Source organism: Mustela lutreola, chromosome 16 (assembly GCF_030435805.1).
Source record: "Mustela lutreola isolate mMusLut2 chromosome 16, mMusLut2.pri, whole genome shotgun sequence".
NCBI classification, from domain to species: Eukaryota; Metazoa; Chordata; class Mammalia; order Carnivora; family Mustelidae; genus Mustela; species Mustela lutreola.
Window position 1 is genome coordinate 27,400,537 of NC_081305.1, and position 17,381 is coordinate 27,417,917.

The 17,381-nt window shown below is 53.3% G+C and overlaps 2 protein-coding genes across 2 annotated transcripts in view; one reads left to right on the plus strand and one right to left on the minus strand.

Moving 5' to 3' along the window:
- AMFR (autocrine motility factor receptor) overlaps positions 1-7,817 on the plus strand; it is a 39,487-nt gene extending 31,670 nt beyond the window's left edge. Inside the window, exons 11-14 of the mRNA XM_059152959.1 lie at positions 1,926-2,060; positions 3,760-3,843; positions 6,569-6,753; positions 7,399-7,817. Coding sequence (XP_059008942.1) covers positions 1,926-2,060; positions 3,760-3,843; positions 6,569-6,753; positions 7,399-7,546 — 552 coding nt within the window. The 3' untranslated portion in view covers positions 7,547-7,817. The remainder of the gene's footprint in view (positions 1-1,925; positions 2,061-3,759; positions 3,844-6,568; positions 6,754-7,398) is intronic.
- A 3,536-nt stretch (positions 7,818-11,353) lies between these two features.
- The window catches only part of GNAO1 (G protein subunit alpha o1), a 164,241-nt gene continuing 158,213 nt past the window's right edge, over positions 11,354-17,381 (minus strand). The window contains exons 7-9 of the mRNA XM_059152961.1: positions 17,117-17,270; positions 13,767-13,982; positions 11,354-12,674 (exon numbers count right to left, since the gene is read on the minus strand). Coding sequence (XP_059008944.1) covers positions 13,795-13,982; positions 17,117-17,270 — 342 coding nt within the window. The 3' untranslated portion in view covers positions 11,354-12,674; positions 13,767-13,794. The remainder of the gene's footprint in view (positions 12,675-13,766; positions 13,983-17,116; positions 17,271-17,381) is intronic.

Genomic DNA, 17,381 nt, shown 5'->3' on the forward strand with positions numbered 1-17,381 from the left:
TTTACACAGGTTTCAGAAGCTGTGGAGAAGGAGCCAGTGAAGTCACGCTCCCATCCTTTCCTCCGTGCACCCAAGCCCCTGTCCCAGGAACACCTGTGGGATCATGTTTGTCATTTCGTGGCTGGCCTGTTTTACTTGCCACGGTTCATCCACGTAGTAGCAGGGGCCAGAACTTCTTTTGTTTTTAAGGCTCACCAGTACTCCTTTGCTCAGCCACATCAGCAGTGCGTGCGTGACATCATAACGGGTGCATGTGGTCTGCAGTGTGGCAGCCTGATGCGGCCTCCCGCTGGCTCATGTCTGGCTCTGCGAGTGGACTTCGGGCCCCGGCAGCTGTCGGAGCTCTGCAGGTGGATCACCTCACTTGCTCCCTAAGAAAATCAGAATCCTGGGCACGTGAACCTCTAAGACTAGGCTGGGGTGTTTAGACTTCTCAGAGAGGTTCTGGCTGTTCTTCTTCCAGCTCCATGATGGATTGGAATAGCCTATTTTTAGCACCCCAAGTGTACTGGCCCCATACATTTTTTATAAAGATCCAATATTGAACTCACTGGATTTTCTGGAAGAAGAGCTTTGGTCTAGTAAAATGAATCTCGGGCATGTTTTTATTTGGGAAGTGAGGGGAAAGCTGTTTTAGAGAAGAATGTTAACTGATTGTCGAGGTTTTTATGGACTCCTCTCCATTTAGCTTTGATTCAACCTGGAGGAAAAAATGCTCAGCTCTCATTCCTATAAACCCTTCAGGGTCCCAGGTGTGTGGGGGACATGGGGCCTGCGGCAGGACTCTGCTTGTCTTGTCCTTGTGCCCCAGTGAGACACTAAGCACCCTAATCTTGGCTTTCAAGGCCCTGATGTTGGATGCCTTCCCCTCTACTAGCTAGAACACCGTGCTCCTGCCGAGCTAGTGCCCCTGTAAGCAGACTTCCTTGTGCTTCTAAAGCAATCCCATTATTCCTGCTTTTTTTTCCTTTTGATTGTTGGGCTTTTCCACAAACAAAACCATGAATATAAGCATTATAAAACAAATACACATACATGAAAAAAACAAAGTCTGGACCCCTTTGATGTGAGCGTGGGTGGGGGTGGGTCAGAGACCTGTGCTGTCTTCCCTACACCCCGACTGCCACTCAGCCCAGCGTGGACTTGCTGATGTTTCTTGACTGCGGTCTGAAACCTACAGCTCTCATGTTCCAAGTTTACATTCTTTTTAATCTTCTTTTTCCCGGTTGTAGTATAATTTATGTATGGTAGATTCACCCTTTGTAGTAGCTGATTCTGTGGATCTTGTAACTCCTACAGTTGTGTGGCCGTCACCATCCTCAAGATAGAGAATGGTTCCATCTCCCCTGCCCCAGAAGACATCATGCCCCTTTGTCATCACTTTCTCTCCCCACCCCCAGCCTCTGGCAACCACCTATCTGTCTTGTGTCCGTTTGATTTTGCCTATTCTAGAATGCTATAGAAATGGAATTCTATAGTAATAGCCTTATGAGTCAGGCTCTTTCACTTACCCTAAGGCATTTGAATTTTGTCCATGTATTTTGGCCGTGTATCAGAAGTTTGTTCCTTTTTGGTGGTGTTCTTTAAGGAGGACGCTTTTTTTTTCCCCCAACCCCAGTTACACTGACCTTTAAAATGAACACTTTAAAACTGGAATATTCGAGTTGAGCCTGTTTTGGGATCCAGCTGGATTTCTGTGCTCTTTTTATCTTGAAAGTGATGCTGTCCCAAGTTACCTGTTTGGTATCCTGGAAAAACGCCAGAAGCAGTGAGGTTGACCGGACGTGCAGAATAGAGAGGCCTCTTGCTTGTGTGTTCAAGGCCAGATGCCAGGTTCAGTGCGCAGAGCTCGCTGTACACCACAGCCCCGAGCAGTAACTCTCGAGAGTGAATGTCTCATGGCCTCTGTGTTTGTGTTCCTCCAGGCTCATCAGATTCAAGAAATGTTTCCCCAAGTTCCATACCACCTCGTGCTGCAGGACCTCCAGCTGACCCGCTCGGTGGAAATAACCACAGACAACATTTTAGAAGGACGGATTCAAGTCCCTTTTCCCACACAGGTAAGTGCAAAATAGATTCTGTCTTCACAAAGATTTAATCCTGTAGATTAACTTTTTAGTTCCTTAATTATCAATCATGATTGATGAATTTCCTAACTTTGCACATCTTAACTGAGGACAGACCCACCCCAGGGGCTCGGAGGAAGACAAAGACAAATGTATTGGGGAAAATGTTTTGTACAGGTGGACATCGCAAGTCTGCCCACTTTGCCTGGCCCTGTAGGTCGTCATGGCATCGGTTCCTCTCGGATGGATTGGCAGCCTTTTTTGTAAAGGGCAGTTAGAAATATTGTAGGCTTCGTGCACCGGGTCCCTGTTGTAATGTCTCCGCTCTGCCATGGTAGCAGCCATGGACAGTATGTGAGTGTGGGTGCCTGACTGGTTTCTAGGAAACATTTACAAAAATAGGTGGAAGGGGGAATTTGGCCTGCAGGCTGCTGTTGGCTGCCCCCGGCTGTAGGAGGCAATGCCCTCCGTCCCTGGTTGGCTGGGCACCTTGGTGTGATTTTTCCATCAGGTGTGACGGCTCTGTGATGCTGGGACTCCTGACTGCTTTAACAAGGACAGATTTCCTGGCCCATTATATAACCTCTTTGAGTTCAAGGGGTAGTAACGTTTTACTTATTTATTTACTTAAATTTTATTATTGAAGGGTGGTGGACAATGTTGTATTAGTTTCAGATGTAAGACACAGTGATTTGACCGAAGTATTAACATTCTGAAGCAAGCTCTCTGGCAGGCCCAGGGGATCAGTACATGACCAGGGAGTCATTTAACAAGAAATCATTCAACTTTGTGCATAAGAATATATGGAAATGTGTTAACAAAATCCTAAAACTTGAGAATCTTTTGAGAGAGAACAAGCCTGGAGTTCGGAGTCAAATGGGCTGATGTTAGACGTGGCTTATCGGTCCTTCCCTGTTTGACCTGGCTGTTGACTTTGGATTATCCAGCAGTAGAGCCTGGGACAAGGGTTCTAGTGCCAGTGGGTCATTTGGGAAGGTTCTAAGACACAGGCAGCAGGTGGGGCTATGAGATGGGTGGGGGTTGGGGGAGGCAGCCAGTAAGGGCTTGTTAGAGCAGCTTAGTGTCCTGGATGACTAGAGCTTGATCCCATGGGAGGCCTCCGGAGGGTGGGGAGCGGGGCCATTTGGATGCCACTTCCCATCAACTGCTGGCTGAGGGCCACTTGAGGGGGTGGGGTGCACGGTGACCTTGTGCAGGCAGAGCAAGTTCTTAGCAGTGATACGAAGCCTGGCCAGCCGGCACTGAGGTGGCAGGACCTTCCAGGGAGATGGGCAGGGCTTCAGTGCATCTGTGGCCTCGGCCAGGATCTCAGACTGGCTGCAAATGAGAGGAACAACAGTAGCTGCTTCACAGGGTGTTAAGATCAATGAGGTGGTCCTGTCGGGTTTCCGTAAGTGCTCAGTCAGTGTTACCTGCTGTTGGTGTGTTCCCGTTGTGTGGTCACTGTTCCTGAGGGAAGGCAGAATGGGAGCCAGGTGATATCTGAAGCTCAGGCCTCGGGCTCCCTTGCCTTATTTTTGCTGTCAGTGGCAGCTTCATTGCTGCCGCAGACTTTGTCAAAGCCCAGACACTGCTGGGGACCCAAGCTCTCTCTGTACCCCGGGTTCTCCCTGGCCCTGTTCTCTAAGCCCCGAGCTGCTCCAGACTGTCTGTGCTGCTGTTTGCCTTGCAGCGCTCAGATGGCATCAGGCCGGCATTGAACAGTCCTGTGGATAGACCAAACGGAGACCAGGAGGAGGGAGAAGCTTCTCTGCAGGTAAGGCCTGCACCCTGGGGAGAGAGTGTGTGCATTCCGGTGCCTGGCAGTGGTCTTCAGTCCTGCCTCTCATGTTCATGAAGCCTCGGGCCGGGGTGGCAGAGAAGGCCCTATGCCACAGCGTCCCAGGATTTCAGGTTAACAAACCGATCGATCGGTGCCCTCAGCATGGCCTGCATTTCTATCCAGGGCCTGCAGCCCGCTCCCTGGGCATTGTCCTCAGGACCTGGAGGAGAACAGAGTCATGCTGTCCCCAGGCCAGCTCTGCCGCCTTGAGCTTGAGCACTAGGAGGGGCAGAGGAAAGCTGGGTATAGGCAGGACATAGGGGGATTGGACATCTGAACCCAGACGGAGACTGTTGAGGTCTTCTCCCGCACACCTCACTTGCCCAACTCAGCATTTCCAGGTGTTTCCATGTACTTCAAGCAAACGAGACCCTCTGCGTGGTGTGGAGGTGGGAGGTGCATGGTTTTCCTGGGAGCTAGCTCTGCCTAGATGCGCACTTGGGGGACTCAGGTGGCCGCCTTGTCCGCAGGCAGCTTCTCTGTCTGGTTTCCAGGGCAGAGGCGCGCCCCTCTGCACGCTTTCGGCCCCCTGGGCTCTGGCTTACACCCTTCATCTCTACTTTCAATTTGCCTAATCAGTGACCACACTTTTCCAGAAACTTTAATAGACTGGAAAAACTCCCAAACCACCCGGTCATTGTGTGTCTGTGACGTGAGGCTTCCCACTCACGGGGCTCAGGTCCGACCCTGGTGTCGCCTCATCCTCCAGTGTCTCTTGGGGGCGGTGCTTCTTGAAGCAGCTGTTCTAATATCTGACTTGGAAGCTGTTTTCACTTTGCATGCTTTTCCCTGCAAATTGGAAACCGTAAGACTAAGGCTTTTTCAGAATCCATTGCTGAGTTAAATTTTTCTAACACAAATCCATGTTTGGATTGGGCAGCATTTGTAAAATGGCGCCTGGCTTTTGAAGAAGGGATTCAGGTTTGCATTTGTAGGTTTTTAGGCAGCTGGTCCAGCCTAGATCTGAGTGCTGGGCTGGCTGGGCTGGAGGCCCCTTGGGAGGAGAGCACTTTCATTTTCTGTCCCAGTTCCCCACCTCTGTTTTTACAGTTAACATGAAAGTGTCTGAATTTTTTCTTGCGCAGTGAAGGAAAATGACTTATTTCACAAGGAACATGGTATGTAGTGGTTTCAGTTTTTCTCAAGAAGTAAGAAGTCCTCGGATAACGGTCTCTTAGCAAAGATCTCGACGTAGCCCAGGCGCGGCATGAACTGTGCCGGTACTGAATGCAGAGGCTCTCCCCTGCCTGAGCTCAGGCTGGCTCGGAAGCCCGCAGGGCTGGGGGTGGACGTCTGTTTCCTTCCTTCATCTCCTCCTCCACTCACCAGCTGCTCTTTCTAGCTCCTCCGGAGTCAGGCTCAGGAGGAAGGCGGGTTGGGTCTGGCCACGTGACCCCAGTGTTTGTGTGTGGTGTGTGTGTGTCTGTGTCTGTGTGTGTGTGTATGTGTGTATAGAAGGGCGGGTTGGGTCTGGCCACATGACCCCAGTGTGTGTGTGTGTGTGTGTGTCTTTGTCTATGTATCTTCCACAGTTGTTACCTTACAGACCCCCTGCCCCATCTAGCACCGGAAACCCCAGCCCGGGCCGGCTCTCTGTGATCGCGCCCCAACCTCTGTGGAGCCTATACCACCCTCCGCGTGGTCCTGTGGGCAAAGTCTGTTTCAACAACCTCAGGCTGGTCCCCTCCTGCAGGACCCACAGCCATCTCCCAGGACACACAACAGGGCCTTAGGGTCAATGCAAGTTGAACTTGCTCCCCTCAGAGACTATTTTTATCTGCCACGAGCAAGTTTCTTAGTCTCGAGATTCCTCAGGGGTGTTAGTCACCACCAGTTCCCAGGGCCCCAAACTGTAGGGAGTGTTGGTCTGGACATATGGCTTTCTTAAAGTCCCCTCACTTACTAGGCTGAAAGCAGGGACGGGTGACCGTGCATGACAGATGAGTGCCACACAGAGGAAGGCTTACAAATAGGCCAGTCTCTCAGCCTCTTCCACCTCAACTCTTGTCGCCTAGAGCTGGGTGCTGGGCTGACCCTGGGCTGCTTGGGTCGGTCCAATGGCAGGAGCACAGCCCAAGTGTTGGGGGGGAGCCTGGGCGTTGTCTTCGTGTTCAGAACTTGAGCCCAAACTGAGAGAGTCCCATTTTAATATCCTGTTACACAAGGAATCGTGTGACTTATAGCTGTTTAAAAAAAGATCCTTAGAATTTATCCCTTTTAATCTGCCTGCCTCTGTTTTCAGAGTCCAGTGAAGGTATAAAATTTGTGCAGTAACTGCAATAATACTTGTGTAAGTGTGAGAGTGACTTGTAGAGCTGAACAGAACCTTCCCAGAATGCAGACTGAGAGTTAACTTTATTACTTTCTGACAGTACAATTTCGAGGTGCCTCTGTTTTTCCATATTGATAATCCTGTACAACAATTTCACTAATACCGAACATTTAGTCAGGTGCTGTTCCTAGTGGGGCCCAAGCCTATACAGCAGCTGGTCCTTCAGGAGCCCCCATCGGCCATTCCGCATATGCTGCTGGTTCCCCAGCTGGCAGCGCGCCTCCCCCTGGGTCCAGAAGAACACTGGGGCACTTGGGTTAGGTGGGGAATCTGCTCTTAGGAGGGTGGCCTGGGGTCATAGTGGTCCCTCGCTTCCTCTGTGCCCAGACTGAGCGTGTGCCGCTAGACCTCAGTCCTCGGCTGGAGGAGGCCTTGGATTTCAGCGAGGTGGAGGTGGAGCCCAGTGAGGGGGAAGACTTTGAGGCCCGGGGGAGCCGCTTCTCCAAGTCTGCGGACGAGAGGCAGCGCATGCTGGTCCAGCGGAAGGATGACCTCCTGCAGCAGGCTCGCAAGTGAGTTGATCTCTGGCTCTCGCTCATCTAAATCTCCGGTCACAACCTGGTGGCCCAAAGGCCCTTGTATCAGGCCCACACTGTGCCTTTTTTAAACAGAGGGCCAACATTGAAAAACCATTAGAAACATTCTGATTCCAAACATCTTGGAAAACTGAAGGGTCTGGGCCTAACTGGTAACCTCCAGCAGCTGGTCGTCTCCCGTGGACGGCTTCGGTCACTCTTTTTTGGAGCACCTGTGTGCTAGTGTGACCTAAGCCCTTTGTGCTGATGAATCAGATTCACTGCCCTCTCGGAGGGAGCACTGTCATTGCACTTATGGGCTAGAAGTAGAGCTGAAAAAACAGGCCCAGAGAGGCTCTCCCCGGGCTGGTGTCCACTCCCAGGCCCGCCCTCCTGGCCGCTCGGGTGGCCCTACGAGTGGCCTGTGCGGCAGGAGGGGCTGAAGAGCCCTCAGCAGGCCTCGGCACAGAGCTTCTCCCGTCTGGGGACAGGTGTCTTCTTCACGGGCTGCTGCCGAGTGACTGCCTCATAGCACTGTCTGGGAAATGGGGAAATTACAGACAAAGACACGGCCTGTGCGTTTCACAAGTCCATGTTCCAGAGCTTCCATCCCATCTCACGCAAGTCCTTTGGCTTTTGTAGGCGTTTCCTGAACAGAAGTTCTGAAGTCGACTCAGCCTCCGAGAGCTGCCTGTTGTCAGAAGGCACGACCTCCGACCCTGTGACCCTGCGTCGGAGGATGCTGGCTGCGGCCGCCGAACGGAGGCTCCAGAAGCAGCAGATCTCCTAGCACTTGGCTGCCACCCCCACCCCCGTCGCCTCCAGCAGCGCCGCCGCCCGGGCCTGGCCCCGGTTCTGCCCGCTGTCCGAGGAGGGGCTCGGCCCCGCTGCCGCTGTATAAAGCATGTGGTCTTAATAGTGTTTGGACAGCTGACAAACTTAATCCTTTTTTGTAATACTTTCTATGTGACATTTCTCTTCCCTTTAGAAACACTGCGCATTTTAATTCGAGGCTTGATCTCTTCTGGCGTTGATTGGGCTTCTGAGGGGGGTGGGTGGGCTGACCGAGAGGAAGAGGGCGGCCAGGCACCCCGCAGCCAGCAGCTCCGATTCCTGGATCGTGCCCGCTGGTGTCCTGAGCTCCAACTCGGCAGGCAGGGCGGGGGCTGGGCTCCCGAAGAGCCGTGGGCAGTGGGCGGCCCATGGAAGTACCCAACTTCACCGCTGGGTACTTTCGATGGTCAGACCGCTGCTCTCGGTGGGGAGGCACCCTAAGGCCACAGCCCCAGGCTCCCGGAGCCCCAGGGCGGCAGGGCATCTTGAAGTGACTCTTGGTTTGCTGGGTGGAGCGGAGGAGGGGAAAGGCCAGGGCACTAGAGTGGGAGGTGGCGGCCTGCCATATCCCAGTCCATCTGGGATAGCCTGCCGAGCCCTGACCCAAAGTTGGCTTTCTTACCGGTAACGCTGGGGCTCCAGCAGCTCATGAGCACTGCTGCGTGTCTGTCCCCGGCTCTGGAGTTTACGGCCCCCCACCCCAGACACGGGGGCTGAGCAGCAGGCTTTGATTAGGATTTGAATTCCTTGGGCAAGTGAATGAGGCGATGCCAAAGCCTGTGGATTTGGTCCTTAGAGAAGAGGAGGACCTTACGCACTGGCCAGTCACCGTTAGAGGGCTTCCTCGGAAAAAGAGATCTCTCTTGTGTCTCTCCCGGAGCTCTTCCTGTTTGTCACTTTGCTCCTGGTGGTTTCATTAAACATAGGTAGGACGTTGAAGCCACCTGCCTCGGAGCAGACCTGGGTCCTGAACCTGGTCTTCAAATTCTTCACACGTTTAACTTCCAGGATTTGAAACACGCAATCACAGGCTACATAGTTCAGTTTTATGTCCTCTTGGATTAAGTTGTTTTTTTTTTTTTTTTTGTTTTAAAGCATAGTTTTATGATAGTCTTTTGGGGAAGAATCCAGTATTATCTAAAATTATTGGCAAAGTTAAATGTATTTTACATAACTGAAAGTTTTTGGAATGTTGACAAGTAATTGAAAAGAGTGATGAGTAAATGTTTAGGCCAGGATAATTTATTTGAAGAAATCTTTCAAAAGCCTTACCTTGAAATGCTGTTAGTAGATTTCTGTGATTTTTTTAAAAAATTGGTTTTGTTTTGCTGAGAGCATAGCTATTTGTTTTTATTGTAAAACAATAATAATAATAAAATGCAAACTCTTCTAGTGTGTTGTGTGTGGCTGGAAGCTAAGGCAGTTTCTTTTCGAGGGGCCAGAGTTGAACCCCACTTTGATGGAGGGTGTTTCCCCATCCTGACATCCTAGGTGTTGCACACATTAAAGATGACCCTCATTCTGTGTGTTCTTAGGTTTCAAATGTGTGAAAAGAGGGAATGGCTTGGAGACTGTTAGAGGGTCTTGAGACATTTGAATAAAGCTGTCTGCCTGTGATCAAAGCGGAAAACTGCCTTCTGTAGCTTAAAGTGACCCAGGAAGAGAAGCCCTAAACGCACCCTTAGATTTTGTACCTGGACAGGAAAGAATCCTGAGCACTGTATAGTCGCTTGGCTTTTGTCACTTCTTGGGGGCATCTGGGACAGAGGCTCAGGGCAGGGCGGTGGTTGGAGGCCAGGCCAGGGTCTGGCCACACTGGGGCGGGGTGGGGGGGCGCTCATCCTGTGCTGTCTCCTGTGCACTGGCGGTCTCCGGGGCTCCAGCTCCGATTTGTCAGCTGCGAACAGGTGTTGTGGGGAGTGACGGTGGACTTGCCTTTGCCCTCTTCACGCTTTTTTGGAAGTGGTCCCTGTTACCGCTCCATTTTCTTATGGGCCCTGTTTTGTTGACATCTTAGGTTCTCCAAAGTCCCTCACCCTCAGCCCCCGCCCCCTACCCCAAATTTTGAGGCTTTTATGAACCCCAGAACAGTGGTCCTCGTGGATGTCTTTCTTGTGCTGATAGAGATCCTAGGTGTCCAGGTGGCCACACGGACCTGATTTCTTACCAGAGCTGTGTAGACCATGTGCCATCATCCTCAGCCAGCGGACGCCGTCCTCTCGGGAGTGGAAGGCAGGCCGAGGGCTCTGCCAAGCAGGGCATAGCACATGCAGGGAGCCACGGCCTTGTGACCAGCGGTGACATCGAGCGGTGACCTCTGCCCGCCTGCCCTGCTGCCCTTCCTCGTCTGGAAGCCTCCGTGTCTCATCTCATCGCCCCTACTCGTGGTAGGTAAGAAGTGGTTCCAACCTGACTGCGCACTGGAGTCACTCGTGGCGCTTCTAGAAATCGTGAGGCAGAGGTTGCCGCCCCCTAGCTCCTTGTCCTAATTGACTCGTCTTTCCCTGCACTCTTTCCCCCAAAATACTTCCTGACTTTGTAAAGAGGATAGGGCAGAGTCCTGTTTGTTTTTACCTACAAAACTCATCTGAAAGGTAGGAAAGAACCCTGTTGGAATATGGCTCATTTTTAGGGAACTTCAGGTAGACAAAGTCACGGCACCTTCAACCTTCTGTCTTCATGCTGGTGTGCCCCCAGACCGGTGTCATGTTGTCCAGTTGCAGGCCATGCGGGCGACCTTGCTGTCACCAGAGATGGTAGGGAGCCACTGTGCAGGCTGGTCAGGGGCTGCTGGTGGGAAAAGCACAGGAAGGGGAGGAAGGCCAGGGCTGTCGGATCGGCTCTTTCAAACAGGGAGGCCTCTTGTTACTCCTAGCTCTGTGCCACAGTATAGACAGACCTCTACCGCACCCCCCCCAAAACTCAAAAGACCCTTGGGGTTGCATCTGTTCGTGTGGGGAGGGAATCCAGCCAAAGGACCTGTCTGTGGCCCTCCTGTCCCCCTAGATGGCTGTCGCACTGACTGCGTGGCTAAGAAGTGATCCACGGACGTGATACAAGGACTTGGCTGGGCTGGGTTCCCTCCAGGTCCCAGTCTCAAGTGGTTTGCTGGTCATTCTAGCAAAACCCAGCGAGCTAGGGGAAGAGGGTAAGGCCTGCAGCCTGGAGGAGCGGAGAGTCTTGATTTCCTGTGCCAGGCTGAGCTGATCTGTTATCCTGTGTGTTCTGCCTGCGGTGGGCTTCCTAGCAGCCAGGTGCAGTAGGGGAGGCTTTTAAAGGTGTCCAGGTGGATGGATGTGACCCCTGTCGGTGCAGGAGGCCCAGGCAACTTGGCCTTGTTAGGACCGACCACCCACCTTCTCACTTCAGTGGGAAGAAACAGGACGGTATCTTAACAGAAAGTTCGGAATTACCTGCTTTGCCCATCCCACCCCCTATTTCCCCCCCATTCCAGTCCTCAATGCTACCCTCCCCTCAAACCAGCTGAGTGAGGGGAGGCGGGGGGGGGGGGGGACCAGGAGGAAGAGGGCATCCACGGGGGCGGGGGGGGGGGGAATGGCCAGCCCATTCCTAGGCCCTCCTTGTTCCTAGGTGGCTGAGCTCAGTGGGTTCCCCTTGGTGGCAGCACTGGTGGGGGGGATGGGGGATGTGGAGAAGGTCAGGCATATGGTTGGGGGGTGGGGAGAGCCTCCCCGTGTCTGGCCCAGTCAAATCCCTCCTTCCCTCCTGTCCGAACGAAGCCCGAGGGTGAGAGACTCAGGAATACAGACAAACATTCTCTTTATTGAGCTACACATGAATTTTCCATTAGTCAGAGAAGTAGACTGGCAGTGTGTAAGATATCACAGAAACCTCACCGATTGGGAATAGAAAGGCTTAGAAAGACCCGTGGGCTGTTTTTTTTTTTTTTCTTTTTTCCTTTTTTTCAAGTTTTTTTTTTTTCTGTATTTTTAATTTTTTTGTGTGTTTTGTCTTTTTGCCTCCTCTTTATCTGAAATGGCCGTGACTGGTCTTCTTCAGCCAATAGTAAGTCTTAAAAGTGACACTGTGAAGAGGTTGGGGGTTTGGATACTAGTCAAAGTAGAAATGACATAGGACTGATCATGGAAACTGGCTTTCGTGTAAACACTACATTCCATCTGTTTTTAAAATTTTTTTTTTTTTGCTTTTTTTCCATCGTGTGGTATTTAAAAACTTTTTTTGTTTGTTTGTTTTTTTATCTGCAGCACAAACATCCCCACATGAGAAGGAGCGAACACAGGTCACTGAAACAGAGGAGGGGGAGGGGCACACACACAAAGGAAGCATCCATCGGAGAGACTGAGAAGCAAAAATGTTAAAGGAAAAAAAATCCACAACCCCAGTTCCCAAAGACTATGAAAGCTGATCCGGTGTGTGATACGGAGTGCTCACTGGGACAAAAACAAAAGCAAAAACGAAAACAAAAACAAAAACAAATCACAGAGGGAATCTGTAGAAAGGAGGTTGGTGGGAAAATGGTTTGCTGTAGGGCTCTATCTACATGTTCCATCGGTATTCTTTTAGGCAGCTACTGGCCAGTGAGAGCTGTGCTTTTCTAGGTGAACCTGGAGTGAGCCTGGGGCAGACTGGCACATGGCAGGTGGGGCGCTCTGGGAAGCTCAGCCTGACCACGCTCCCCAGGACCCACGTCCCCAGGAGGGGCGGGCAGATAGGTGGCACTTCTGCAGGTGTGGGGGGGTGGCTGGGGGGGGCGGCTCTACACTGGGGATGGATGGGGGTACAGGTGCAGATGTGTATGCTGCTTTATTTCCAAAAAAGAAAAAAAAAATGGATGAAATGATTTTTCTTTTTCCTCTTTTTTTTTTAAGCTACAAAGCACATGAGAAATGTTCTTTTTTTTTTTTTTTTCCTTTCAAATTCTAAATGTAAAGACTCAACTAAAACCAGATTCTACAGCATTCTACAGAAATACACAGCCGTCAGTCACTCTGGGGTCGTAGGTTGGACAGGGGCTTGATACAGAAAGGCTGTGTGTCTTACAAAGGCCAAAAGGTCATGCTACCAGGAGATCAACGTCAACAGCAAAGAGTCCGTGAAGCAGTCTGTAGAGAGAGAGATAAGGGGGTCCGGTCTGACCATTTTCTTTGATTTTAAAAACCAACCAACCAACCAAAAATAAAAAACAAAAAAACACAAAACCCTAGAAAGTTTTTAATAATGTGGGGGGTAGGACAAGATGGGGCAGCGTCACAGGAGGGATCAAGAACTCCAGAAAAGCCCAGCCCAGGCCCCCTGGGAGGCCTCACCCCACGGGACCCTGACTATGGTCAGGCCTACAAGTATCCGGCCCTCCCCAGGCCTCTGCTGTCCTCCTCACCTCCCCCCTGCTCCCTCTGGGCCCTTCTCTTCTCCAGGGGGCTGGCTTCAACTCTGCAGGTGAATTGCAGCCATTGTTTCAATCTCCCCTCCCCTCCGCTGCCTCTAGAAAGCAGGCCAAGTCTCCAGTTCCTCCAACTCTCGCCTTTGAATAAAGAAAACTCAAGAGACAGTGGATTGGTCGGAGCAATGATTCTTCTAAATCCTTGAAATTAACAACCACCGCCACCCAAGAGAGAAGCATCCTTGGTTTTCCTGTTGTTGGGAGTAGAGGGCAGGGAGGGGTTTAGGGTGTTGGCCAGTTTTTGAAGGGCTTTGGAATTTGCACAAGAGCAGGACAGAACTGAGACCGCACAGCCTCGGGGTGGGGGGGGGGGAGCGGCAGCAGAGAGGCTGGACCCTCGCCAGGCCTCTCTTTGCCCTCCCTCTGCTCACAGATATTGGGTCTAAGGGTAGAATCACGTGGCTGTTCTTAAAAGGATGGACTCCCAAACCAGGACCCCCACCACGACGTGTGTGTGTGTGTGTGTGTGTGTGTGTGCGTGAGAGAGAGTGAGAGCGCGTGTGCACGCGTACAAACGCACGCTCAATTGCTGTCCTGGGAAAACTCTGATGATCTATGGGATGGTGGTCAGTTCTGTCCGAAGCTCTTTCTAATACAAACTAAAAAGAATTTTTTTAATATATATTTGTATATATATAAGGTCTTGTTATACCTTTTTAAAGTTTATTTACCAACTTGCATTTGTCAGTGATGTGTGTGTGTGTGTGTGTGTGTGTGCACGCGCAAGCTTTTCTGTGAGTGCTGGAGTCATTACCAAATAGGGTGCTATACAGGACAAGAGGTCAGTACAAGCCGCAGCCCCGCAGGTTGTTGGCAATGATTATGTCGGTGACAGCGTCGAATACCACCTGGATATTATTCGTGTCTGTGGCACAAGTCATGTGACAGTAAATTTCTTTGTTGGGTGAGCGGTTTTTGCTTTCAAATTGTGCTTGGATGTAGGCGGCCGCGTCCTCGTACGTATTGGGGCCTGCAACAAGACAGAATAGGGGGGAGGCCCCTGGTGAGAGCCGCAGTGGCAGGGGGGCTGGGAGAGAGGCTGGGAACCCCCTCCCGGCAGAGGCGCGGGCTGTGCGGTTCCGGGCATGGTCGCATCTTTCAGGAAAGACCCCGTCAGCTTAGCATTCGTCCGGTTCTGGCCCTTGTAAGGCCTCTGACTCTGTTTCCACACTGGATCCGCCCAGGAGCCCTGGGAGGGCTAGGGCCATAGTCACCCCTTTTGCTTTCTAGGGGAGCACACCGAGGCTGGGGCCCAGGCTGCGTGTCCCCACACTCACCCGTGATCTAAACCAGGACAGGGATTCTGGTAGAAGAGCTCCTGGGAAGGGGCTGTCCCAGAACTCGTGGTGTTCCAGGCTGTGGTGGGTGACGAGCTGTGGCTGCGCTCCTTTCTCTAAGGCTTCCTCTCCCGAGAAGCCCCTCGGCAAGGCTGGGGTCTGGGAGCAGTGGTCTCCCTGAGTGGGAAGTTCGAGGGGCTTGCCGTGTGTAACTGGCCTGGCTGCCCTCCACAAGCCCTTGGCTGTCCCCTAGGATCCTGGCCAGGGCCTGATAAGGGCAGTTTTCCAGCCAGCTACAACCCAAACCTTTGCAGTTCTGCCCTGCAGACCGCTTTCAGTGACCATGGAAGGTGGACCAACAGAGAACTGGCTGAAAGTCCCATGGAAGGAAGATGCCCCGTTTTCACTAGCACAGCTGGGATCTGGCCAGCATGAAAACGATCGGATCTTTCTCCCCCTGCCCTAGCCTGCCCTGGCCCACTCTCCAGTGGTAAGGTGTGAGCCATGGGGGGACGGACTGGGGCTCGGGCATCTGTGGCCAGAGTCTCGAAGAGGAGACGTCAAAATTAAGGGGGTGGGGAGGTCTCTGAGGTGGGGGGCAGGGCAGAGGCCTGAACACCACTCTCAGCTGGGACCAAAAGCAGAAGTGCCTGGAGTGGCAAACGTGACGAAGATATCAAGTCAGCGGCAGCTCAAAGATTAGACTCGGCCCCCGGTGGACCCCGTCAAGGAGCTTCCTGCCCAGAGAGCACCAAGACGAGGCGCTGAAGGAGAGGAGAAGCCCGATGGGGCGCCCCAACCAGGTGGCAAGGTGCCCAGCTGTGACTTCTTAGCATCTGCGGGGTCCGTCCATCCCTTCGAGCTCACCTCGCACCCCCAGCCGCCCCTGCCCCTTGCCCTGTGGCCTGTTTTGTGTCCCACGGGCCGTGGCGCCCATGCGCCACCGTGTCAGGGACTGTTTGTTACCCAGCGAGACTGTTAGAACTCAAGCTTGATTCCTCTGGAGGCCCTGGAAAACTCCCCATGTTTTCCCACATTCAGGCTAACTTTCTCTGGGGGTGTCCAGAGCCCTACACCCCCCAGCACCAAGACAGACCAGTGCTCGGACCAGGTCCCAAACTGGGCTCCCAGGGAAAAAGACTCTGGGGACAAGGAAGAGCTTAGGGTCAAGCCTGCCCTGTAAGGGTAGCACCGGCCTCAGGAGGCCTGCTGGGGCCAGTGGCTTCCAAGTCCCTCTCTGGTCACCACCACTTTCTAAGGACCTGAACTGGTCCTAAAGGGCCTCAGCTGAGGCTGCGGGAGGGCAGGAGTGCCCGTGAGAGCAGGCTGCAGCCAGGCCGCCCACAGGCAGATCCTCCCTCGGCCCCGGGGCAGCTTGGGGCCAGGCCTTTCCAGCTCGCCCCCATGCCCTCCCGGACTCTCTCTAGCTCCAGGGCCAGTTCCCCTTTCTTGGTTTTCATCCTCTGAGTAACATTAGGAAGTAGGCTTGGCGCCTGGCTCTGTTCCTTCCATTGACCCAGACGGCCACCCCGAGCAGTGGGCATTATTGTTAGGTATCGCGGTGCCCGGATGGAAGGCAAGGCACAGGTGACAGGTTTGCCCACAGTGGCAAGCTGCCTGGCTCCAGGAGCCTGTGCCCGGGATGGGGGGGGGGGGCGCCCTGCGGATCCGCAAGCAGTGTGGTGCCTTGATGAGGGGACAGGCCGATGGGTCCTCCTCCCCGCCAGCGATGAGAGGGCTGACTCTCTTCCTCATAGTAGAGGGGGTAGAGGGGGCAGCCCCTATTTCTTCTGGAATCTGGTGGGGTTCAGGGACCTGTGTAGCCCTGGGAGCCAAGTCCAGGCCTTTCTCCCTCTCTGGGGTTGTCAGTGTGTGGGTTCCTGGCGGAGCCAGCTTGTGACACGTCCTCTTCTACCACTGCCCTAAGGGCCTCTAGAAGCTTCTCAGTCCCCAGAAAAATGAAGGCTGGGCTCTGGCCTCCCATCAGCGCTGTTTCAGCCTTTAGCAGCAGCCCAGAGCGGGGACATCCTACAGCAGCTGCCCTCTGCCCACTGAAGGAGGCGACCTGACCCCTCACCCGCCCCCTCAGAAAGAGCTTCTTCATGGGGGTGATGGAGGGGTCTGTGACGCGTCCTCCTGGAGCCTGATGACAGAGAAGGTGCCCCACCCCCACCCTGAGAAGATGGGAGAGAGGCAGGCAGGGAGAGAGGAGGTGTGCAGAGAGCTGGAGTGGTTTGACTTGAGGAAAAGGCCTTCACAGGCAGAGGACAGCAGGGATGTGGGGGCAGGGGGCAGAGGTGGTGAGGGAGGGGTAGAAGGCCCTGGCCCGGCACAGGCAGGCGTGCTGCACACCATGCACCCAAGCAGGTAGGGGCTGAAAAGCAGCCCAGATTGCCTTGCAGGCCATGTGTCCATGCTTGCGAATTCATGCCAAGGTGCTGTGTGGCCCGGCAGCCTGCTGGCGCAGGGGTCAGGGGACGCCACTGGCGGGCAAGCCTGGGGGAGGCAGGAGAGTTTTTCTAGAGGGTGAGCAAGATGAAAGGGGAAGCCTGTGGTCCTGTCCTGCCTCCTGAGTCCTGCCAAGGTGCTCTCAAGTCACGGCATGGCAAATCCAATGGATCGGGAGGGTCCACTTCCCACCCCACCCAGGGCTGTGTCCTGGGAAGACCCAAACCGGGTCACACCCGACTGTGCGTCTCTGCATCCCTGCCGTTCTGGGGCAGGGGCCAGGCAGCCCTGCCCTGAACCCACGGGCAGCCAGGGCTCTGGTTTGAGGCTCTGGAAGAGACCAGGTCCCAGGCAGAAGCGGGGCCTCCCCGACACCCACCTGTGTATTCAGGAAAGCAGATGGTCAAAGGTGACTTCTTGATCTTCTCACCAAAGAGATCTTTCTTGTTGAGGAAGAGAATGATGGAGGTATCGATGAAGAACTTGTTGTTACAGATGGAGTCGAAGAGCATGAGAGACTCGTGCATGCGGTTCTGCAGCCCCAGGTTGGGGAAGGACAGCCAGACAGACAGCGGGACGGACAGACACGGAAACAGGGAAAGAGAAGAGGAGAATTAGGTTTGAGAGGGAGGGACGGGGCTGCT